The 25,486-nt window shown below is 43.1% G+C and overlaps 1 protein-coding gene across 1 annotated transcript; it reads left to right on the top strand.

Annotated features, from left to right (window-relative positions):
- The first annotated feature begins 1,671 nt into the window (after positions 1–1,671).
- LOC143473258 (anoctamin-10-like) lies at positions 1,672–21,743 on the top strand. The gene is made up of 17 exons (XM_076970147.1): positions 1,672–1,779; positions 3,413–3,497; positions 4,286–4,434; positions 6,877–6,999; positions 13,007–13,204; positions 13,481–13,618; positions 13,790–13,909; positions 15,152–15,485; positions 15,628–15,863; positions 16,587–16,642; positions 16,828–16,902; positions 17,229–17,423; positions 17,835–18,026; positions 18,465–18,593; positions 19,359–19,475; positions 21,064–21,624; positions 21,720–21,743. The coding sequence occupies exons 3-17, from the start codon at positions 4,299–4,301 to the stop codon at positions 21,741–21,743; spliced, it is 2,634 nt and encodes an 877-aa protein (XP_076826262.1). The 5' UTR covers positions 1,672–1,779; positions 3,413–3,497; positions 4,286–4,298.
- The last annotated feature ends 3,743 nt before the right edge of the window (positions 21,744–25,486 follow it).

Genomic DNA, 25,486 nt, shown 5'->3' on the forward strand with positions numbered 1-25,486 from the left:
TTAAGGCTTTCTGTACAAGATAGCCAGTTCTGAACAAGTTGATCTGACAAAAATGCATTTCATTACAACCTTACTGTTACTACCATCAGCATAAAAGTTGTTAAAAGTGGATTCAGTATACAGCATAGTATGTTCAATCAGTAATATTTACATCAATTCAGCTACAGACTTAAAGATCCATATAAAAATGACTATGAAATTTCCTTTCATAAATGTATTGCTCAATTCTGGAAATAATGCAGTTTGTGGGTTCAACTTTTATTAGTACAGTTTTTGTTAATTATGCACACCTTTAATGAACATAAAGAAAAACATGAACAAAACCAAGAATTCCAATTCAAAAGTGAGATTATATGAAACATAGAACAGGCAAAACAGGAACCTTGAACACAGAGGGGAAAACCCCCCAAGAATTAAACACAGACCAAAGCATGATGTAGCATACAAAATAAATGACCAAATAAGACAAGGAAGCAAATGGAAGTAAACCAAAACAGAAAACTTAAAAGTGTTGACATGAGAACTCATGCTAAATGCCAAGGAGGGTGAATGTACATTCATTACAACACTATGCCCTACTCCTCATGGGGAAGCTGACTCAACAGTTAATAATCAAAAGTATGTACACTTCATTTCTACAGATGACAGGTTGACAGGTTTGCATTATAAGACTTTAAACCAAATCAATCAGTGACAACTTGGATTCTAACCAAGAATTTGTATGTGTGTGGGGGGGGGGTGTATATAATTACATTTGTATAGATGGCTTTTATTTTTTCCAGAGCAACTTACAAAAGTGTTTATTTGGGTTTTTTTGGAAACATTTACAAAAATGGAAAAGAGTCTAAAAATGCCATTAACTTCAAATAGAAGTTAACGCTGAAACCTAGATGAGAGACATACACTATAATTCTAAGTCATTGTATTTTACTGCAACTACTAGACATTTAAGGGTTCATTAGTAACGTGGAGCTATGTGTTTTGGCACTGGCAGTTCATAGGGAACTCAGGGGATCTAACTCGACAAGGGTCGAGAGGTTTAGCGGTCGAACTCCATGGTTAGTATACAGGTGGCACCATTGGTGGTTACCAGGCAGGGTAACTGCTTTGAATGACTGTTGTGTATGAAAGGTGCTGTATAAATAAACTTGCCTTGCTACCTGAACTTTCACCTACTGTTGTTCGTCCTCTCTGACATCCTCTGCAAAGATTTCTTATCCAGTACAAGGGCCTTAAAGAGTGAAAAATGTCATCACGACGTCACATGTTGGGGTTGTTATTTACACCAGGTCCAGTGCTGTGCTATGCACCAAAATATAGAACATTTCCACATTCTAAAGATGCATTGCTTGAAATATGGAGGTTTTCATATAAATTGGAATTGTGAGGGCAGTGGATGCACAATGATCCTCATACACTCTCAGCTTCTTGAACCCTATTATAAAGGCATAAGAGTACATGTATGTCCCCACCCAATAATTCCTGCTCAAACTACAAAACTACCTGTGAATGGTGCCCCCCCTTCCCCAGTGAAACAATAATATTCATATATATATATATATATATTCATATTCATATATTCATATCACGGCTACGTCACCTAATGTCTGTGCCCCGTTATTTGCATAGGGAGGGCAATATAAAACCGTGCCGAGGTGATCTCGCTGTGCTCTTTTGAGTTGTTCAGTGGGAACGAAGTACACTGCAGAGAGACAAGAACAACCCACAGCCGAAGGACTACACACCTGCTGAAGAGAACAACAGTGCATGACACAAAAGGTGAGAGCCACCGAACAAGATGTTTAACGCCGAGTTAGAGCAGGTGAGAGAGAGACACGTCCCGTGTTGGAGAAATGACAGTTACACTGTCAAGTGAACCGTCTCACAAGCAAAAATGTATCGTTAAAAGCAAACGAACATTTTAAGCGTTAAGATTTGTCAGTTGCCATGTGTGATGTCTTGGACATAAAGTTTTATTTATCTCACAATAATTCTCCAATATTATTCATGCACTGACATTGTATGATAAGTTAAGTGTTTTAATGGGCTCATGCAAGTACTTTTATACGAAACTTATTTTATATAAAAACGTTTGTAAAATTTTAATCTAGGATTTCAGTTTCCATAGCCTATTACATTTAAACATATGCTATATTAAAATCTGTAAACCCCTGAGGACAACACACACTACATTTTGATATTAAAATTAACAGGTTTGTGGCGCAGATGTTTTCAGTAGGCTACAAAATGAAACTTCGACAGTAGACTGAAAGTAACTTATCTGTTAATCAACGACCACGTAACGCGGGAAAGAAGGAGTACGCGAGGGTGGAAGCGGCTCGTCTTTACTGTCCATGACTCAGTGCAAACGCAAGGCGCTGTACTATGTCTTGATAACAATAACAATAGGCTATGCCGATGCGATAGCTATACCTCTCTGGCCGCATCTGGGATAAACATACATGCATCAAAAAACAATGTTTGAACAGAAATTGATTTCAAAATGTTTAATGTATTGCTATTTGAAGACTATTTTTAGTGTTTAAATTATTCAGTTATGGATTAAAATAGGATTTAAACAAGTATGTTTCATATATATAATGTGAGCAAAGCATCAGGAGACGCTAAAGTCTTTGGAAGGTCTTTATTGTCCATGTGGCAATCACGGAAAAGACAAGAACGCCGAACAACTCAAAAAGCGCTGACGCGCAATCTCTTAACAAAACACTAGCAAAGACTCGAGGGTGACTGAGACCAGTCTGTAGACTCTCACAAGACTCGAGGAATACGTAGCACTGGACGGCGGGACCTGCAGGACTTTGTAAGAGACTCTAGGATTAGGGACAGGTGTGGTGCATTAATATTCAGGTGATTGTGGCTGAGGGAGTGGTGTTGTGGAGGCGTATCGGGGATGTGGGCGTCTCCCCTGAGCCCCGATCCCGGCCTACTGTGACATACACTGCTCAAAAAATAAAGGGAACACTTAAACAACACAATGTAACTCCAAGTCATCCACACTTGGTGTTCAGATAGGAAGCAACACTGATTGTGAATCAATTTCAACTGCTCTTGTGCAAATGGAACAGACAACAGGTAGAAATGAGAGATTTTCAACTGATTTCAAAGATTTTTATTAATTGAGATCTAGGATGTGTTATTTTAGTGTTCCCTTTATTTTTTTGAGTAGTATACTTTTAAGCAATTGATTAATTGGATTAGAATGGTATGTATATATTGTCTATGCAATGTACAGTACTGTATGCACGCAAAATTGTGTTGTCTTTATGCACACTGAATGAATTATGGGTTTAAATGAAAAACATTAACTTGGTCGTTCTTGTATATGGAGATTACTCACCCAGAGTTTTCTTTTTGTTTTTGCTTGTTTGTTCCTCATATCTGTATTTTACAGAGGGATTGGTGGGCAGGCTAAGCAAATCATCACACTCTGCATCTTTTTATGTCACCCCCAGTTGGTCCGGGAGCTGCTGAAACACGTGAGTACTCAAGTGATCAATTAAGCAGACCACTCAAATGAAACATCCTTGGCAAAATATTTGAGCCACACTGATTGAAAGGGAGAGTAAAGCTCAGAAGGAGACACCCGAGGACATTTGGAACCTCTCCGGCAGCATCTGGGATAACTGTGCATGCGTCTACAATCAGGCAAAAAATAAATAGACATGGCATTCATGGGAGAGCTACTATAAGGAAACCTCTGCACTCAAGAAAGGACGATAACGGGCACCATGTTTGGAGAAAGGTCAACACTACATTATAAGGAGAAAAATCTCAGTGAAGCATGGTGGTGGAAATGTGAAGGTCTGCTTTTCTGTGTCTGGACCAGGATGACACCATATTATCCAGGGAACCACCAATTCCCAGACCCATCAACAATTGACCAGAATCTCTTGCCATCAGTCAGGCAGTTGAAGGTGGGACAGAAATGAATTATACAGCAAGACTATGACCCAACGCATTGCAGCAAACCTACCAAGGAATGGCCTAAGAGAAAGAAGATTTGCATTATGGATTGGTCCAGTCACTGGAATTCAATTCCATACAAAAGTTGTGGCAAGATATGAAGATATGAAAGATGTCCTTGAAAGAGAAATTACTTACATGGAAACTGTTCAGGCAAAGTTGTGTGGTTTTATTTGCATCTGAGTGATTCATGGTTTCAAATGAAAAATGTTTACTTGTATATAGAGATTACTCACCAAGTGTTTACTTTTGTGTTGAATTCATTTTTCTCATTTGTTCCTCTTGTCTGTATCTTTAACAGGGATTTGAAGGACATGCTAAGCCAGCAGGTCTCTGACAGTGATGCTGGTACCTTTGAGCCCCTGGTGGTGCTGGAGCTGGCTGAGAGCACTAAAGATGAGACCATCACTTGGTTAGAGGAAAGAATCAAAGCTAAGCAGCAAAATGGAGGTATGATGGAGTTTGGATGTTCATATTATTGTGTTATATTACAAAATACTTTGTAAAAGTTCAAACTTTAAATAGCATTAGTCATATTTCTTTTCATTATGATTCTTTGGTTACATAATCAAGACTTTACCTTAGGTAGAAGTTGAAAGTAGAAGTGTGAAAGGGACTTGGTGATGTAGTCATAGTACCAATCTTTTGATAGAGACAAGAAGACCTTCACAAATGTACAAGTTTGGTTTAACTTTCATGGCTAGGCAGGCATTGCCATAATAAAGTAAATCTGTTCCAGAGTGGAACTGCTTTGTTTGCTGACAAGTTTTACACATGACTTAATGATTCCATAAACATATTGCTGTGGTGTGTGGTGGTGTTATCCTACCAATAAATGAGCAAATTAAAATTCAGTGAGAGTTGATTACATTTGAATTTTGTCACGGCGACAGCACCGGACCCCTCCCTGTGGGCGTGTCGTTATGTCGTCTGCGTGCAGTTATGTCCATGTTTGTAGTTCTGTGGGTGTGGGTCGTTTGTGAGCGTGTTCGTAGTCGCACCTGTGCCTTGTCTCGAGATCACGAGGGTATGTGTTAGTCACCTATATAATGTGCGTTCGCGCAATGTCTTGTGCTCATCTTTGTCTTGAGTCCATGCCTGCGTGAGTGATCCTGTGTCTGTGTGCTTGCGTATTCGCTCTGGACTTCACGTGTTTTTGTTGATTAAAGTATATGTTTTCATCGCAACGTCAATCGTCGTGCCTCCTCCTTTGATCGTCACAAATTCAGTCTCAATTAAAATCCACAAGTTGCATATAGTCATTGATCAATGGAAATTATTAGAGCCACCCATGAAGCCACAAAGCTTTAAAATGAATGGTATGTTTATTGATTAATCAGCAATAATAATGTATTCAGTGATAGGATGCATAAGGGATAGATCAATAAAGAGCAAATGTACTGAATTCACTAAGACTATAAGAGAACTGTAACAAAACAAAATGAACAAAACAAGGCTTGTGATGAAGTAAGATAAAAAAACAGACAGTGATGAGAGGTTATTAACATATTACTCAGCAAAATGAAAGTATAATACACAATAATAACAGTCACCCAACTGGTGTCAACAACTGAACATATGAGAAAGTTGTGGCTTAGGCTTCAATGGGTTGGATCAGAAGCAGCAGCCCATATGTGCAGAAGAAGCTTTGCTAGGCTGTGCTGCTAGTTGGGAGCCTGTGCAAATGGCTGCAAAGCCCAAAGCCCATTCTTCCATAGAATTCCTGAACTTTACTTGTATTCTTTACATTGAAATGTAGGTAACTGCTTAAATGACATCCACAGTCTTGGTACCAATAGGTTCTGAATTTTATTCCTGTCTTGGCTGAAGATTCTGGAACAAATTAATTGCTGGCTACACAATACAAATTTCCATCTCCTATCAGACTTTTAGCTAAAGAAGAAAACATCTTAAAATTCAAGGACACAATGTGTTGAGAACAAATTAAGCAATGACAAAAATGATTAACTTAACAACAAACAAATAAACAAAAGACCTAATTATCTAATCTTGTGATGGGGCGGAAGCAGTAGGAGGCGTTAAAGGCGTTTGTAGAGCTCTATTGTCCATAACAGGCAACATAACAAACGCCTAGCAAAAAGAAAGGTGCAGTAGCGCAGAACAACTAAGATCAAACAATCACAAAGATGGAACTCCAGGTGACAAGCTCACGGAAGGCAGCGCTCACAGGTCATGCTTGATGAATAAGCAGCACTGGATGACAGGACCTGTAGACTTAAGTAGAGATGAATAGTATGCGAGGAATGTTAGGAATGTTAAGAATGTGCACAGGTGTGGTGTGTTAGTAAGTCTGTTGACTGAGACTGATGGAGTGGTGTAGCGGTGGGTGTGTCTGGGAGTGGGTGTCTCCCCTGAGCCCAGGTCCCAGCCTACCCTGACACTAACAATGATCTAAAGATCTAATGAAAATAAAAGGAAATTCGAGTGGAATCTGTTTATTTTTACAGGATGCTCACTGGCTTTCTCTTATTTTTTTATTCTTGCTTTTCTTCTAGCTGGAAACTTCATGTCACTCTTAAAAACACAGAAATAAACCTCTTTGTTCTATTGCTCTTGGCTTTTGCTAATATCAAAATATCTAACATATGAAATTATAAATAATTTGTAAGGTGTGATAAGAACTCACTGTGCATTAATGCTAAAACTTTATGCTACTTTAACAAAATTCACTTGTTTATATTTGTCACAAATGATTGTTCGTTCTATGACTTAAGTCACATCTCTGCATAGTTAGACATGGATATGTTGATGTTAATGTAGTACTAGGCTATACATTTTCACTATGTTGGCGTTTATTGATTTGGATTTCTGAAAGATGGATGATTTCTTAAGCTTTTTACCAACTTAAATGTTTCTCTCTTGTGCATGCAGGAGCTGAGTTGCTGGTTAAAAAGTTGGAGCTGGTTGAAGAAGACAAGGGCAAGCCCGCCAACATGTCTGTGGGATCCATCTGGCAGAAGCTCAGCAATCAAGATTTCAGTGACATAATAACAGGTAGAAACTAAAGAGGAAAAGAGGTTAAATATAGGAAAACTGTTGCTTGCTTTGATTAATCTCAGTTTCTGCTTCAACATGCAGAATCGGTTGCTGGGTCACAATTTGGTATAGATATTGTGAATCCATATACCTAACATTCTTGTTTAACAGTTTAGACTAGTGGTGGTGTAATATAATGTATTGCTTTCCTGCCAATTGATCTTCTCCTACTACCAACTGAGCATCATTTTCCACATTTGGGTACCGTTGGCCATGTACATCCTTATATGTCCACATTTTACCAATATTTAAATAATTACTTTCAGCATGATTATTCAAACATATTACAAACCATTCACAAAAACAACACTTGCCTAGTTCCGATTCGGACTGAGTGCCATGGTCTCTGTATTAGAGGTGCTGATTCTCATCCTGGCCGTCTCGCACTCGGCAGTAACCTGATCCAGCGAGAGCTGTAAGTCCTGGCCCAATGATGCCAACAGGCATCATCCGCAAAAAGGAAATGCGGAATACTGAGGCCACCAAATCGAACCCCCTCCGCCACTTGACTACGCCAAGAAATTCTGACCATAAAAGTTATGAACAAAATCGGTGACAAAGGGCAGCCCTGGCAGGGTCCAACTCCCACCGGGAACCATTCTGACTTACTGCCGGCCATGCCAATCAAGCTCCTGCTCCATTTGTTCAGGGACTGGATAGCTCGTAGCAGTGGGCACCATACCCCATACTCCCAGAGAACCCCCAGACGAATCCCAGAGGGACACGGTCGAATGCCTTTTCCAAATCCACAAAATACATTTGGACTGGTTGAACAAACTCCCTTGCACCCTCTAGGACCTTAAAAGCTGGTCCAGTGTTTCACGACCAGGACGGAACCCACATTGTTCCTCTTGTAACTGAGATTAAACTATTGACTGGACTCTCATCTCCAGAACCCCTGCATAGATCTTACCAAGGAGGCTGAGGATTGTGTTCCCCCGATAGTTGGAGCAGACCCTCCGGTCCCCTTTCTTTAAAAAGGGAACCACCACCCTGATTTGCCAGTCCAGAGGCAATGCCCCAATGTACACATGATGTTGCAAAGACGTTTCAGCCAGGACAGTCCTAAAACATCCAAAGCCTTAAGGAACTCAGGGCAGATCTCATCCACCCCCAGAGCCTTGCCGCTAAGGAGTTTCACAACCCTGGTCACCTCAGCCCAAGACGTGATGGTGGGATTGAGAAGATCCTCGAAGTATTCCTTCCACTGCCTAATGACATCCCCAGTCAAGGTCAGCAGATCCTCAGCCCCACTGTATACAGTGTTGGTCGGGAACCACTTTCCCCTCCTGAGTTTCCTGATGATTTTCCAGAAACTTCTCAGAGCCAATCGAAATCACTTTCCATAGTCTCACTGAACTCTTCCCACACCCAAGTTTTTGCCTCCGCAATGGTCAAAGCCGCAATCTGCTTTGCCCTCCTGTACCCATCTGCTGCCTCTGGAGTCTCACGAGTCAACCAGGCCCGATAGGACTCTTTCTTCAGCATGACGGCCTCCCTTACCCGAGGTGTCCACCATCGGGTTTGGAGATTGCCACCACAAGAGGCACCGATAACCTTGCGGCCACAGCTCTGATCAGCCGCATTGACAATGGAGGCGCGGAACAAGGCAAATTCGGACTCAATGTCTCCGGCTTCCCTCGGGTTGCGGTCAAAGCTCTGCCAGATGTGGGAGTTAAAGACCTTTCTGACAGGTTCTTGTGCTAGACGTTCCCAGCAAACCCTCACTATATGTTTGGGTTTGCCATGTCTGTCCATCATCATTGCCTGCCATCTGATCCGGTTGACAGCCCAGCTCCTCGCTTCACCCGAGCGTCCAAGACACACGGTCCAACAACACGATTACAAAATCGATCATCGAGCTGCGACCTAAGGTGTCCTTGTGCCATGTGCATTTATGAACACCTCTGTGTTCGAACATGGTGTTTGTTATGGGCAGTCTGTGATGAGCACAGAAGTCCAATAACAAAACACCACTCGGGTTCAGATCGTAGAGGCCATTCCTCCCAATGACGCCCTTCCAGGTCTTACTGTTGTTGCCCACATTAGCATTGAAGTCCCCCAGCAGAACAATGGTATCCCCAGAAGGGGCACTTTCCAGTATCCCCTCCAAGGACTCCAAGAAGGCCGGGTACTCCAAACTGACATTTGGTGCATAAGCACAAACAAGTCAGAGCCCCAAACCCAAAGTCTCAAGGAAGCAGCCCTCTTGTCCAGGCGCTCGCCAAGGAGCTCCTCCCCCAGGCCTGGATGATTGTGGCCAAACAATTCAATTTTGGACTTCTGTCCAGAGAATGGACTTCCAGAAAGCCTTTGGTTTGTTCAAGTTCTCTCTGCAAAAGCTCGCCTGATTGTAGATCCAAGTACTCTGCAACCTGAGTCTTTTACCTAATTGACTTTACTAGAGCAGCTGTGGTACATTTACTTTTGCACATGTTCTGTTTCCATGTTTCATGCTAGCAACTCACACATTTCCCTCCTCAACTTTCAGGCAGCACTGTATGTACAGCTGTGGTTTATCTTTAACGGTCAGGCAGGAATTACCATTATAACATCAGTCTTTCAGTTTGCTAACAAGCCTTAATCTTCCTTTATTAAATACGCCACACATAATAATGACGTGCAGAATGGATCCATTATCAACCTAGCCACTAGGGTGCACACACCAGTGTATTTTAGTGCCAGTCCCAAGCCCGGATAAATAGGGAGGGTTGCGTCAGGAAGGGCATACTGTGTAAAAACTGTGCCAAATCAAATGATGCGGATCAAAAATAGAAGTTCCATACCAAATCGGTCGAGGCCCGGGTTAACAACGACCGCCGCTGGTGCTGTTGTCCAACAGGGCATTAGTGGAAATTGGACTACTGCTGGGACAAGAAAGAAGAGGAGAGTGGGGAAAAGGGTTCTGAAGCTGAAGGAGAGGAGGCAGAGCAGGAAGGTGGAGGTTAGAGTTGGTACGTTGAATGTGGGCTCTATGACAGGTAGAGGGAGAGAGCTAGCTGATGTGATGGAGAGGAGGAAGATAGATATACTGTATGTACATGAGACCAAGTGGAAGGGGAGAAAGGCCAGGGGAATTGGTGGTGGCTTCAAAATCTTCTATCATGGTGTAGACAGGAAGAGAAATGGAGTAGGGGTAATCCTGAAGGATGAGTTTAGTAAGAGTGTAGTGGAGGTAAAGTGAGTAAGTGACAGGGTGATCTGTGTAAAGTTAGAGATTGATGAGGTGATGATGAATGTCACCAGTGCTTATGCTCCTCAGGTAGGTTGTGATGTGGAGGAGAATAAAGAATTCTGGAGAGAGTTAGATGAAGTTGTTTTGCAGGTTCCTAAAGAAGAGAGAGTGGTTATTGGAGCAGCTTTAAATGGACATGTTGGTGGAGGGAACAGTAGTGATGATGAGTTGTTGGGTAGATATGGTGTTAAAGAAAGCAATACGGAAAGACAAATGGTGGTAGATTTTGCTAGAAGGATAAATATGGCTGTAGTTAACACTTACTATAAAAAAAGGAAGGTAACGTAACATATAAGAGTGGGGAAAGATGCACACAGGTCGACTATATCATCTGTAGGAGACGAAACCTGAAAGAGGTTAGTGATTGCAAGGTGTTACCAGGGGAGAGTGTAGCTAAACAGCATAGGATGGTGATATGTAGGATGGTTTTGGAGGTGAAGAAGAGGACGAGAGTGAGAGCGGAACCTAAGATCAGGTGGTGGAAGTTAAAGGATGAGGACTGTGGTGTAAAATTCAGGGATGAGGTGAGGCAGGTACTGGGTAATGGTGGTGGTGTTCTGGATACCTGGAGTGAGACTTCAAATGCAGTGAGGGATGTGGCTAGGAAGGTACTTGGTGTGACCTCAGGACAGAGGAAGATAGACAAGGAGTCGTGGTGGTGGAATGAGGAAGTTCAGGAAAGTTTGAGAGGAAAGCGGTTGGCTAAAAAGAATTGGGATTTTCAGCGAGATGAAGAAAGTAGACAGAGGTACAAGGAGATGTGTTGTAAGGCAAAGAGAGCAGTGGCAGAAGTTAAAAGAAGGCATATAGCAAGCTGTATGAGAAGTTGGACACTAAGGAAGGGGGAAAGGATCTGTACAGATTGGCCAGACTGAGAAACCGTGATGGGCAGGATGTGCAGCAGGTTAGGATGATAAAGGTGGTAATGTGTTGTCTGGTAAGGAGAGTGTCTTGGGAAGGTTGAAGGAGTATTTTGAGGAACTGTTGAATCAAGAGAATGAAAGGGAAAGAAGGTTAGAAGAGGTAGAGGTTGTGAATCAGGAAGTGCCCCAGGTGAGCAAGAAGGAAGTAAGGGCTGCAATTCGGAGAATGAAGTGTGGTAAGGCAGTTGGACCGGATGATATTCCAGTGGAGGCATGGATATGTTTGGGAGAGACAGCAGTGGAGTTTTTGACTGGGTTATTTAACAGAATCTTGGAAGGTCAGAAGATGCCTGAGGAGTGGAGACGAAGCATAATGGTGCCAATTTTCAAGAATAAGGGCGACGTTCAGAGCTGTAGTAATTACAGGGGAATAAAGTTGATCAGTCACAGCCTGAAAATCTGGGAAAGAGTAGTGGAAACTAGGCTTAGAGGGGAGGTAGAGATCTGTGAGCAACAGTATGGTTTCATGCCAGCTAAGTGCACCACAGATGCTATGTTTGCTTTGAGAGTGTTAATGGAGATGTATAGGGAAGGACAGAAGGAGTTACATTGTATGTTTGTTGACTTAGAGAAAGCTTATGATAGAGTACCGAGACAGGAGCTGTGGTATTGTATGAGGAGGTCAGGAGTAGCAGAAAAGTATGTAAGGGTGGTGCAGGATATGTATGAGAACAGTGTGACAGCAGTAAGATGTGCAGTAGGAATGACAGACGGGTGTAAAGTGGGGGTAGGACTACATCAGGGATTAGCCCTGAGTCCCTTCCTGTTCGCAATTGTCATGGACAGACTGACGGACGAGGTTAGGCAGGAGTCCCCTTGGACTATGATGTTTGCTGATGACATTGTGATCTGTAGTGAGAGTAGGGAGCAGGTGGAGGTGAGCTTGGAAAGATGGAGATATACTTTGGAGAGCAGGGGAATGAAAGTGAGCAGGAGTAAAACAGAGTACATGTGTGTGAAAGAGAGGACAGATGGTGGACATGTTCAGTTACAAGGAGTTGATTTGGTGAAGGTTGACGAGTTTACCTACTTAGGGTCGAGGATACAGAGTAATGGAGGAAGTGAAAGAGAGGTAAAGAAGAGAGTGCAAGCAGGGTGGGGTGGATGGCATAAAGTGTCTGGGTGATCTGTGATAGAAGGGTGTCGGCTAGAATGAAAGGAAAGATCTATAGGACAGTAGTGAGACCTGCTATGTTGTATGGACTGGAGACAGTGGCACTGACAGAGACAGGTGAGGGAGATGGAGGTGTCTGAGATGAAGATGTTGAGATTCTCATTTGGAGTGACGAGGAAGGATAGGATCAGAAATGAGTTTATTAGAGGATCAGCACATGTAGCTTGTTTTGGAAATAAAGTTAGAGAAGTGAGATTGAGATGGTTTGGACATGTACAGAGGAGGGTGGAGAGGTATATTGGTAGGAGGGTGTTGAGGATGGAACTTCCAGGCAAAAGGAGGAGAGGTAGACCTATGAGGAGGTTTATGGATGCAGTGGTAGGGGATATGAGAGTGGCTGGTGGGTCAGTGGAGGACACTCAGGACAGGGCCAGATGGAGGAGTTTGATCCGCTGTGGCGACCCCTAAACGGGAATAGCTGAAAGAAGAAGAATGGATCCATTATCAGTAGCTTGGCATACTTTAAATAAGTTCTAAATCAGATGCAGGTGGTAGACATTAATAGTCATGTAAATGTCATGGTATAGATGTTCAATATATTAGTATTTCTGTATTTCAGAGTGGATCTCTAGAAGTTGGAGGTTTGTTAGGGTCTTTGCTCACTTGAGTGTGTCTCTCTGTTGCGCCATGCAGGAGCGGAGCTGCTACTGGAGAAAGTGCTGGGCCGTGTACAGAAGGAGCAGAATGGCAAACGTACTGTGCTTTACGTGGGCTCAACCAGGCAGAGGCTCCTTGCTGGAGCGGAGGTGGCGGGGCTGTTCAAGGAGTTCAAAGATGGCACCATGCGGGGATTTACGAACGCCAGCAGGGAGGATTTCAAAGATTTTGAAGGTACGGAGAAGGCTAAAGCAGAGGAGAAGCAGTTGCCTGTTACATCACATGGGTCACTGCTTCTGGAAGATGGAAGACTTGGCGGGTGTGAACATACATGAGTGGCATATGTTTTTTTTTAATATGTGCTGAAGGTCATGGTGCCCTTATAAAATATATTTCCCATTCAGATACTTATATCATGTAAAAAGACAGGGTTTCTAGTCTTGCTTAAACCCAGTAGGGTGTGCAGGTAGTAGCAGAGATAAGTGCTGTTTCCTGTTGATGCTGTGTTAGGGGATGGAGACAGCTTCCTCAACACTGCGGAACGTCAGTATATACTCAAACATGAGCTTGACATGCTAAGGGCAAAGGAAAAGGAAGATTATGTTCCTGGCAACTCTGAAGTAAAGCTCTACTCTGGAGAATCTATAAGTGAGTCTACTCTGAAGATGGATTATGCTGGTGAACAGTAATACAGGAATGTTTTAAAGGGATTAATGTATTTTTAATTACTTTTAAACTTCACACTTTATGCTTGGGCATGTCAATTGTACTTCTCGCAGCAAACACTTAAAAACTTTTTTTAATTTTTACTTTTTTCAGTACATAGGTTGCAGTCCGATGGGATTATATTGCAATATTTCCCCCTTCATGAGAAAGAGCTGCTGAAAAAACTTTCACGCTCTTGGTATCAAAACATCAAGCTCTCTGCTCAGCCACTGGGTAAGGCAGTCGTTTGGACTTTAAACCAGACAGCTCATCCATTACATCAGTCTTTCTTAGATAAATTGCTGTTAAAATAATTTCACAATATTGCTATGCTTGATACATGTTCTATGTCCTTTGTAGGACATTTTCATGACTAGACACTGAATATTTATTTAATGTTCTGCTCGTTGCAAAGCATGGAGGCGGACACAAACGCTGAGGAGAGCGAGATTTATTAAAGGGGATTCCATAAGCAGAGTCGTAGTAACAAGCAGGGGTCATATCAGGCAGGCAGTCCGAACACAGGCATGACTTACAACACAAGGAGAACTCACAAACCAGGCAGGAACAAACGGAGATCGCACGGGGAACAAAGAACACCAAAATACACGAATGAGTAAATGAACTAACAAGACACAGCTGTGAAGACAATGACGACACGGGCGTGGCAGACGAGGGGAAACCATGGAGACAGACAACAAGGCGGGATCAATGAGCAGGGAACAGCACAGACACGAGGAACAGGGAAACCGGAGTGACAGCTAGGAGAGGGGGGCGTAGCCCTACGTGACAATTATGAAGCTTTTTTGCTGCATAAGTGTTTTACAGCATTTATGCTGTTAATTTAATATGCATTTTTGGGTCCTTCTACAATAGTATATTCACATTAAACCACAAGTTTGTGAATCTATTTCAGCAGCTAAGCTAAAACACTTTCTTCCCTCCACAGTGCTCCAATTCCATCTAAATTCCTATTGTTAGGGTCTCCTCATACCCCTTCCCCTTTGTAATGGTTTGTTTATACCTTTCAGTGCATTAGGCCTTGTTTTCACTAAAGCTCTCCAGTCACAACCAACACTGGCATGGCAGTTGCACTCAGCCCACGTGTCTTAATGCGTCACCCTCGCTGCCTCTCTTAGCTGAGCTCACATCTGCGTTTCACGCCCGTGTCAGTGTCTCAAGGCCCTACGGTCCCTCTGCAGACTGACAGTCTTCCTGCTTCCAACACAGCTGCCTCAGTTCATTAACAAGCCCTTCAGTTAGTTTCACACGGGAGCGTAAGAGGAGAGGGCGTGCTCAAGTGTGCAGTGTGTTTTTCATAGGTCTTGTAAATTATAGGACATTAACACTTTGACCCATATACAGTATTCTAGTCCTTATGCCTAGGCCTATGCACTTAAACCCCCCCCCCCCCCCCCAACACTCCACACTAAGTTATCCTAAAGATGTTTTTTTTGTGTGTTTTTAACAATCCAGATGACATTAGAAATTACTTTGGAGAAGGCATAGCAATATACAGTGCTTTTCTGGAGTTTTTCACGTTTGCTTTGGTGCCGATGGTCCCCATTGGCATCCTCTACTACCTGTTTGCGTGGGAGGACTACAACAGATATGTCCTGTTCGCTGTCTTCAACCTGGTGTGGTCCACCGTCTTCCTGGAGCTTTGGAAACGACAGTGTGCACAGCTGGCCTACGGATGGGGTACGCTGAGCTGCAAGACGGCCTACGAGGAGCCACGGCCGGGATTCCATGGAACGCCAGGCCGCAATAAAGTGACGGGCCGAGAAGAGCCTGTCTATCCCAGCACCAAGTATGTATTGTGAAATGAAGGATGCATTAGCAAAAAATCTTGTCTGACAGTTGTATAACCCTAGTAGAAGATAAAGTATATATCATATATAAAGTATATATGTATATCCATATAATTGAGACTGGTTTCTGGCAACCCACAGACGGCTGCTGAGGATATACCTGGTGTCTGTGCCCTTTGTGCTGCTGTGCCTGTACATATCTGTCTATGTGATGATGATCTACTTTGACATGGAGATCTGGGCACAGAACGTTTACGATGCAGAACCAACCTTCTGGACAAGTGTTCTGCTCTTCATCCCAAGCATCATCTATGGAGTGGTCATTGAGGTTATGAACCAGCTGTTCCAATATGCAGCTGAGTTTCTCACTAAATGGGGTGAGAATGCAGGAACAGCAACATGTGGTGGAATCTTCTGGAAAATTGATCTACCCTCTTCAACTTTTTTGTACCGATATTGTGCTCAGTATGGTTACCTCCCCTGATGACTCCTGAAATTTACACTCTAGCTCTTCTACCTTTTTCCTTTGCAGCTATATGCAACTATAATTCCAAATTAATTACATTAATATTGACTTCATAATTATGTTGTGCTGTAATCACGTGAGCGGTGGTGTGAGTTGTGCTGTAATCACGTGAGTTGTGCTGTAATAAAGTGAGCTGTGGTGTGAGTTGTGCTGTAATCACGTGAGTGGTGGTGTGATGCTGCTGTGCTGTTTTCTGGCTGGATGTGCCATTTTTGTTCCAATATTAAATCCAGCATATTAACTGATATTGACCGGATTCCTATACATATCAGGGCTATTTAACTGGCGCCCTATCTCCCCATAAATAATTAAATAATTCTATTTGCATATGATGTGGTACGTTTCTCTGTCACGAGTGTTACGTTTGCCACCCCATCCCACCCCCCCGGTCAACAAATTGCGTATATAGTTGAATAGCCCTGCTATACATGGTATCAGACTGGTGCCATATCTGGAAATTCCTGATTCAATTACTTGAGTTTGGATTGGTATTCACAGAGTAGCACTAACTCTGATATTTACACATGTCCAAGAATGAGGGTGATTTTTGTTTTGTTCTCTTTGCATTGTTTAGAAAACCACAGGCTAGAATCATCCTTTCAAAATCATCTGGTGCTCAAAGTGTTAGTGGTAAGTATATAGGTCTTCAATTATTATTATTTTTTTATCTGCTATGTACTGAATGTTTGTGTCAGTTCTTTATAACAAGATGATTAATGACATTTAGGTAAATTTAGTCATTGTTTTGAAACTTTACTTTTAAAAACAGCTGGAGATTAATCATGTATGTATATATTGTATTTATGTATTTACAGTTCAACTTCGTCAATTGCTTTGACTGTTTGTTCTATATTGCCTTTGTAATGCAAGATATGGTGCAACTTAGACAGGTAAGTAATAAATCAAAATTCTAAATTATACATCACAGCCTTAATAGCTGCACATTTTTACATTTGTTTCTGATTAATTTTAAAGGATTTTACTGACTAAAACCTAATGTGGCCAATGAAATTACCTGCATCTCGAGATGTACATTCTGTTTAGTACTGATGCTACTGTCAGTCTTTGGGTGTCCTGTTTAGGGAATACATAGTAACAGGACAAATTGGTTTTCAGGACAGTTCCCTATGTTAGTAAAGTATCCTGATCCTCATCGTGCGTGTGAGATCATCCCCTACAGGAAACTACCAGTGAAGTTGTTTTTGTTGCCTTGCAGAGTCTTGCTACTCTGCTCATCACCTCTCAGATCCTGAACCAAGTGATGGAATCTTTCCTGCCATACTGGCTGCAGGGGAGACGCAATAAGAAGCTCCAAAATAAAGTCCAGAAGAACATGAAAAGAGACAAAGAAGACAAAATGCTTGCCCTGGTGGAGCAAGTGGAACTGGAGAGTGACATGAAGTCCTACACGGTCAGCCACAGAGCTCCCGAGTGATGATTTTATATGGAGAAACATTTCAGAGGTCTCCTAGTTGGCCTCAATTGTAATCTCAGCCAAAGTTTTGTATTATAAAAATGTTGTTTTGTTGGACATAACTGCTTTTTTCTTAAAGAAAGCAGATGTGATATGCACTTATTGTTGGGATTTTTAGATTAGCCTGTATTAAGTTAAAGCACTTTCACCATATGTTGCTCATTGTGTATTTGTATGTTAATGGACATATCAAATCAAATAATAATTTGAATACACTATTGAAACATCACCTTACATAAAAATTTTCAGAAGGTTGGGAGGCTTTTAAAATAAAGTCAATTGTCTTGGGTGTAGTGGGTGGAGTTTTGCCTCGGGCTCATATGCTTTTGCTGCATGGTTGATCATCAGGGCACGTTTGACGACTACATGGAGCAGTTCCTGTTGTTTGGCTACGTCAGCCTCTTCTCCTGCGTCTACCCCCTGGCCGCCCTGCTCGTCGTCCTCAACAACGTGACGGAGGTCTACTCCGACGCCTTCAAGATGTGCAACGTGTTCAAACGGCCCTTCTCTGAGCCCGCGTCTGACATTGGAGTGTGGCAAGTGAGCGGAGGCTGGGGATTATGGGTAGTGATGTGGAGGATGTGGACCTCAGAGTTCTAGTTAAACACCTGGGTGGTCTTGCATGCCTCCTCCTCTGAAAGATGAACAGATATGTCACATTAAAGGGATAGAGGAATAAAAAAGCCTTTAGTGCCCCGATGAACAATTACACATTTCCTTTAATTTTACAGTCTGATACATTACCTATAACCTTGATGTAATGTTAACTATTTTAAAAGCCAACTACTCAGAGAACTGTACATATCGAAAAGCAAATTTTATTTTATGCTTGTAAAGCAGGAAGTCATTTCTAAACACACAATCCTGGTAGCTCAAATGTGTCAACACAACACAGACTGAAGTTGTGATCAATTATAAATCTGTATTCGGTGCTAAAATTCTGAACTGCTACTTTTATTTCTCTTCTCACTCTTCCAGCTGGCGTTTGAGGTAATGAGTGTTATCGCCGTGGTGACCAACTGTGCGCTGATTTGTTTGTCTCCGCAAGTGAAGGCCTACTTCTCTGGAGCAGATATACAGCTTTTTCTTACTGTGGTGGCTGTGGAGGTAATCTTTCCTCATCTCTCCTCTCATCTCTAGTGCTACTGAGCTGTTTTTTTGCTGCATCTGTACGATCTAATTTATCTGAATGACTTGGGTCCAGTAATCTTGTTGGACTAGATATTTGGACAGTGTCTGTGTGTTGCTACACAACACTACTCTACATGTGTTAGCAGAATTAAACAAGAGACTCTGCCCCAAGAGACATAGACCACACACATACATTGTTATGTATATGTTGTTTTTCAAGCTGATAACTGTGCTCCTGGCCCTGGGCCAAGAACATGTAAGACAGAACGAAAGAAATACCATGTAGAGTTTGTTTCTTTACATGGGGAAATGCTTCTTTCAAATGAAAATCAAATTAGGATTTGGATCACTAGCAAGTTGCACACCAACATTGGTTGACTTTGGGTCAAACCTACTGTGGCATCACTTATTTGATTCTTTTAAGTCCACAGTTGAATCCTTGAATTGGCAACCATCTGATTATTACCTTAATCACTTAGCTAGTAGCTACCACTGTTTTCATTCCCAGAAGACCTACAGACATGATAGATTAAAATGCCACAAATACAAAGGCTTCATTTTTGTCAGTTCCTCAGAAACAGTTCCTAATTGAATACACCAACCCATCATAGACCCAGCTGTGTGTTCAGGAGTGTTCGCGCAGCACGCACACACCAGCTCAGTTTCTGCTCTCGTGCTGATCATTAGGATGTGGGAAGGGAGAGGATGAACGTGTGTGTTTCCTGCTGTCCCCCATTTCAGCACGTCCTCCTGGCCTTCAAGGTCATCCTGGCATTCGTTATTCCAGATGTGCCTAAGGACATTCAGATCCAGCTCGCCAAGCTGGAGTTCGCATCCCTAGAAGCGCTGAAGATAAAGGTAAGCATCTTTCTGCTTGTTCTTGTACACCCTGCAAAAGGTTGAGATATTTCTGGGGTTTATAGTCAGGATTGATGATTGTATCGATTCACATATTGTTAAGGGTGTATTCACAGTATATTGCAGAATATATTGTACACAGCCCTAGTTTATGAGTGGGCCTGGACAATTGGACTTAAAATATTGGTGTAATTGGTGGAATGCTCGTGTATCGGCCAGAGAAGGTGTGTCGTATTGTGAGGGCATGTGGGGTCCTGCACAATGTTGCGCACAGGTATGCTGTGCCATTGTTAGAGGTGGTGGAGCAACCAGCGGACCCAGAGCCAGGACAAATTAATGCGCATCCTAACCCAGGTGCCATACAAGCAAGGCAACAAATCATAGCTACAATATAAAAAGGTAAGAGATAGCATTCAAATTTTAACCAATTCTTTTATTGAGTCGCTGATGCTAGTGAGCACATCACTGATATTTTTTAGGTGCATTATATTATTCTGCCAGTGTGCATTGTTCTGACCCCACAACATTTAAAGCTTCACACATGCTGTCCCACTCAGACCTATTGCGCTTTGCCGTAATGCCACAATGCACCAAACAAACATTTTTTCCGCGCCTCTACCTCATTCAGGAGTGTCTTCACTTCACATTCGGTGAAGTTCCTCTTCTTTCCCCGTTTAGACATGGTTTGTGATAGATCAGAGAGGAAACTCCTCCGGTGTAGGGCAAATTTAAATGAATTTGCATATTTATAGGGGGGTGTGTCACCGTGTGTGCTCAATTCCACGTTGATTGGGATGTACAGAAGAAATGTGCGTGGATTCCGGCGTACGCACAGTTTGATACATCCGGATTTTTTTTTGCGTACGCCATTTTCTGGATTTGTATGTACGCCAATTTTTAGTAAGAAATCCACGCAAGTCTTTGTACATGAGGCCCCTGGAGTTTACCTCTGAGACTGTGGACAGATTCTCTGACAGAAGATGGTGAGCTCCTGTGACTGACATTACTGACATTACTGCTGGCGGTTGGGTGCAAGTTCCGTATGTGAGTGATTCCATACATTAGATTATCCACAAGCATTTGATTCCCAGCCTTGTTAGGGTGAAGCTGATCAGGTTTAAAAAGCTCAGGACGCCTCCAAAAGATGTTGAAATTGTCGATGAAGTTTACCTTCCGATGTGCACAGGCTGTAGTGAGCCAGCTATTTAGAGCCAGCAGTCTGGTAAAGTGACCACTGCCTCGACGTGCAGTTGGTATTGGTCCAGAAATGAACACTTCAGACTGGGAAAACTTCAGAATGTCGAGAAGATGGTTAAAATCCTGTTTCAGAATCTCAGACTGTTGTTTGTAAACATCGCTAGAGCCGATATGCACAATCAGTCTTTCCATAGCTGGATGATCTTGCAATATGCGTGGAATCATGGGTATCACTTTACAGACAGTAACACAAGGAAAGCAAAAGGCCTTAATCAGCAAAGTTTTGGGCTGTGGAGGTGTTCCTCGTCTCCTTTCACCGTTATTGCCTCGGTGGCTAACATGGTTAGCGTCCCGATGGCTAACATGGTTAGCATCCTGATGCTGTGTCCAGGTCTCCACGCCTCCCAATGACGTCAGTCCGGCTGCTCCGCCTCCCGATGACGTCAGTCCGGCTGCTCCGCCTCCCAATGACGTCAGTCCGGCTGCTCCGCCTCCCAATGACGTCAGTCCGGCTGCTCCGCCTCCCAATGACGTCAGTCCGGCTGCTCCGCCTCCCAATGACGTCGGTCCGGCTGCTCCGCCTCCCAATGACGTCGGTCCGGCTGCTCCGCCTCCCAATGACGTCGGTCCGGCTGCTCCGCCTCCCAATGACGTCGGTCCGGCTGCTCCGCCTCCCGATGACGTCGGTCCGGCTGCTCCGCCTCCCGATGACGTCGGTCCGGCTGCTCCGCCTCCCGATGACGTCGGTCCGGCTGCTCCGCCTCCCGATGACGTCGGTCCGGCTGCTCCGCCTCCCGGTGACGTCGGTCCGGCTGCTCCGCCTCCCGGTGACGTCGGTCCGGCTGCTCCGCCTCCCGGTGACGTCGGTCCAGCTGCTCCGCCTCCCGGTGACGTCGGTCCGGCTGCTCCGCCTCCCGGTGACGTCGGCCCGGCTGCTCCGCCTCCCGGTGACGTCGGTCCGGCTGCTCCGCCTCCCGGTGACGTCGGTCCGGCTGCTCCGCCTCCCAATGACGTCAGTCCGGCTGCTCCGCCTCCCAATGACGTCAGTCCGGCTGCTCCGCCTCCCAATGACGTCGGTCCGGCTGCTCCGCCTCCCTATGACGTCGGTCCGGCTGCTCCGCCTCCCGATGACGTCGGTCCGGCTGCTCCGCCTCCCGATGACGTCGGTCCGGCTGCTCCGCCTCCCGATGACGTCGGTCCGGCTGCTCCGCCTCCCGGTGACGTCGGTCCGGCTGCTCCGCCTCCCGGTGACGTCGGTCCGGCTGCTCCGCCTCCCGGTGACGTCGGTCCGGCTGCTCCGCCTCCCGGTGACGTCGGTCCGGCTGCTCCGCCTCCCGGTGACGTCGGTCCGGCTGCTCCGCCTCCCGGTGACGTCGGCCCGGCTGCTCCGCCTCCCGGTGACGTCGGTCCGGCTGCTCCGCCTCCCGGTGACGTCGGCCCGGCTGCTCCGCCTCCCGGTGACGTCGGCCCGGCTGCTCCGCCTCCCGGTGACGTCGGCCCGGCTGCTTCGCTTCCCTAACCAGTATGTATATTCACATAGTTATTCAAATCAGGTTCTAGATTATAAAATATAATCACTAGGGTCTTTTCTGACAACATAGAAAAATAGTATTGTCATAAAAAAAGTATTGAAAAGTTATTCAGCTTTGTTCCAAGGTATGTCCAGTGCACCACACCCATATCCAAATATGACACACCCTGTACACACCCTTAGCCAAATAGGCTAACATGCTAACTAATTCCTTACACGAAACTGAGGAGCTATTGCAAACAACAACGTTGCACATCTTACAGAAAGACCAGAAAATTCCAAACGAAGTAATTGTATGTTCTATTATAAATGTTATGTTATGATATTTATGTCCAAGATAGTCCGACAGGCTAAGCTAAGCTAACATAGCCAACTATGCTAGCATCCTACACGATACTGAGTACTCCAGTACTTAAATGCTCTAATACTGTTTATAATCTAATGTTTAGTATTAGATTATATATTTAGTACGAATTCTCGTATGTAAAATTGTTCATTTTTACTCACGAGTCCAGCGGTGGTTCAGGCTTACTTCCGGGTTCGGAGTGGTACCCGAAAACTAGACATATATTCCATCAAAAGTAATCCTTTTATTTTCTGTGATGTTCAAAAGTATCCGCGATCAAAATACCAACTAACAAAATAATCCACGACTGCTTCAGTTTCGCCGAACATAGTCATTTGCGTGTGTTCTGGGGAGCTTAGCTTAGGTTAGCTTAGGCTAGTAGGTTAGCAAAACTACAACGGAAATCATTAGCCACCGTTCCTGTGCTGGAATTTCAAATAAACGTCACCAATCATGGCAAGTGAGGTGTTTATCTTTTCAGCTTGAAGTAAACTATTGGTTAGAACAGCCATTAATCACTTCTAAGGCGCCAGCTGTCTCAGTCGGCTTATTGGATGACCCCCCCCCCCCCCCCCCCCCCCACACCTCGCCAGGGAGAGGTGCTAAAAACTGTCACTCAAAGTCACTACCCCCCCTCCAGACCAATAAAAACGACGCATTTCGAAGCAGAACCCCTTCAGCTTTGTAATTAGAGGACAAATCAGGTTTTAAAACGCTTCGGTGACGCTGAAAGGGGCAGATTTGTCAGAGCGTCTCATCCAGGAAGTGGATTACGCACAATGTTGCAGCGAAGTGAGCAAGCAAAGTAAGGTATTTAACAACATTTTCTCTACTATGTTAAGGTTTTAAATTGAAGCCTTATTAGTAAACGATTTTTAGGTGACAAAACATGAAGTCATCTCACATCGTAAATATGTTTTTTAAACGGATATGTATGGAGACCCCCGTGCGTGAGGCACTTTCATCACCAACTTCAAAGCCGGATATCTCGCGATCGGCTGCATGTAGACGGCTAAAACTCGGTAGGCATGTAGATGGGATAGGAAATGTATCGCTTTTGTTTGGAGATCCATCAATATTTAATATGTTTAATAATGCAATTTATGAGCTGGGGGCGCTAGGGGGCGCTTCAAAAGGACCCACTGCAATGACCAGCTCATAATGCTTCAATGTATGCATTTTTTTATGTCTTTTCAGTGATTTGGGTTTTTCAATCAAATTTGACTTGTATTTAAATGATTAGGTCCATGTTTCCACAGATTATTTTGACCTATCCAGATGTGCCTAATAAAGCCCCTTTCTGTTTGTTCTTCCAGTGTTCCAGTGCCAAGAGTGAGGATGTTAAAACAGACATGCAGACACAATGGACAACGGATGAATCAGAATCAGATTGTGTAATATTTTTTGATCCCAGGGGGAAATTGCACTTATTACAGTAGCAACCTATATAGGTATAAGCACTCCAAAGAAGTAATTACAGCAAGAAAGAAATTTGTAATATGCACATCTAAATATATAAGGACTTATAATACAATAAAGAAAATATAAAATATAAAATAAAATATAGAATATAAATATAGAATATAAAATAAAATATAATATAAAATAAAATATAGAAATATAGAATAAAAAATAAAATATAGGTAACTGTGTCTATGAAAATAAGTATAGATATACTATATTCAGCAGTAAGTGTTTAGAAGTATGAAAAATATCCTTTAAGCTCATTCTAGTACTTTTACAGTTATGTTGATTAATGTACACTGTTCCTGTCAAATAAACTAATAAATTAAAGTAAATAAATGAATCATAGTCTTATGGCTCAGGTCTATTGATATCCATGCACATATTTAAACTGTTCATGTAAATTCATTTAAACATTTACGGCATTTAGCAGACACTCTTATCCAAAGCGACTTACAAAGTGCTGTGCATCTGATCACAGAATTCAGCCTAGGTAATAGTACGGATAGGCCAGAATTCTAGATACCACTGAGTCAGACTACTACTAAACTACAGGAGTCATTACCTAGTGTTTTGCAAGTTAGACGTTTGCCAAGAAGCACAAATAACCATAGACAGACATAAAATTTCATACATATTGAATACAAATTCATGTCCTGCAAGCTATTTGTCAAGAAGTCACCCTACTCAAAAATCCAAGTACTATGGGTATGATAAAGTGTTAGCACCTGTAATTAATGATTTTGTAAAGTTGGAGCAGCTTAAAACTCTCCACTTTGTGTTTGGGGTATTGTGGGTGAATAGAATATTTGTGTTACATAAAATGTCTGGAACTACCATGTTTATTAATTAGGGTTTTTTATTTGCTCTTGGTATTGTTGTTTTTGTCTGTACAGAACATTGAATTAGGTTCCTTGCTGTTTTAATAGGAGTTTGCATAGTGACAAAAAGGAAGTGAACATTGAAGTGCTCAAAAAAGGACAGTAAGAAGTAGAGGCCTTTTCTTTCTTACTTTTCTTTTTTTTTTGTCAAAGTTGTCATTGTCTGTGCTGAGAGATGATTCAGAACACACGTGGTGGAGGACTTGTAACACTGCTTCAGAACACACGTGGAGGAGGACTTGTAACACTGCTTCAGAACACACGTGATGACTTGTAACACTGCTTCAGAACACACGTGGAGGAGGACTTGTAACACTGCTTCAGAACACACGTGGAGGAGGACTTGTAACACTGCTTCAGAACACACGTGGAGGAGGACTTGTAACACTGCTTCAGAACACACGTGGAGGAGGACTTGTTACACTGCTTCAGAACACACATGGAGGAGGACTTGTAACACTGCTTCAGAACACATGTGGAGGAGGACTTGTAACACTGCTTCCAACAACATTTGAGGTGGGGGGAAATGTTAAATGAAAAAAAATTACGGGAAAGGTATGCATGAAAAAGCCACAGTATTATATAATAAAAA

Source organism: Brachyhypopomus gauderio, chromosome 13 (genome assembly GCF_052324685.1).
Source record: "Brachyhypopomus gauderio isolate BG-103 chromosome 13, BGAUD_0.2, whole genome shotgun sequence".
NCBI lineage: Eukaryota > Metazoa > Chordata > Actinopteri > Gymnotiformes > Hypopomidae > Brachyhypopomus > Brachyhypopomus gauderio.

Bases quoted from the DNA above. Each gene is read 5' to 3' on its own strand.
- LOC143473258 (XM_076970147.1), top strand. From the start codon at position 4,299: ATGCTAAGCCAGCAGGTCTCTGACAGTGATGCTGGTACCTTTGAGCCC. The intron at 7,000-13,006 runs GTAGAAACTAAA...TGCGCCATGCAG, and splicing joins TTTCAGTGACATAATAACAG to GAGCGGAGCTGCTACTGGAG. The intron at 19,476-21,063 runs GTAAGCATCTTT...TGCTGTGTCCAG, and splicing joins TAGAAGCGCTGAAGATAAAG to GTCTCCACGCCTCCCAATGA.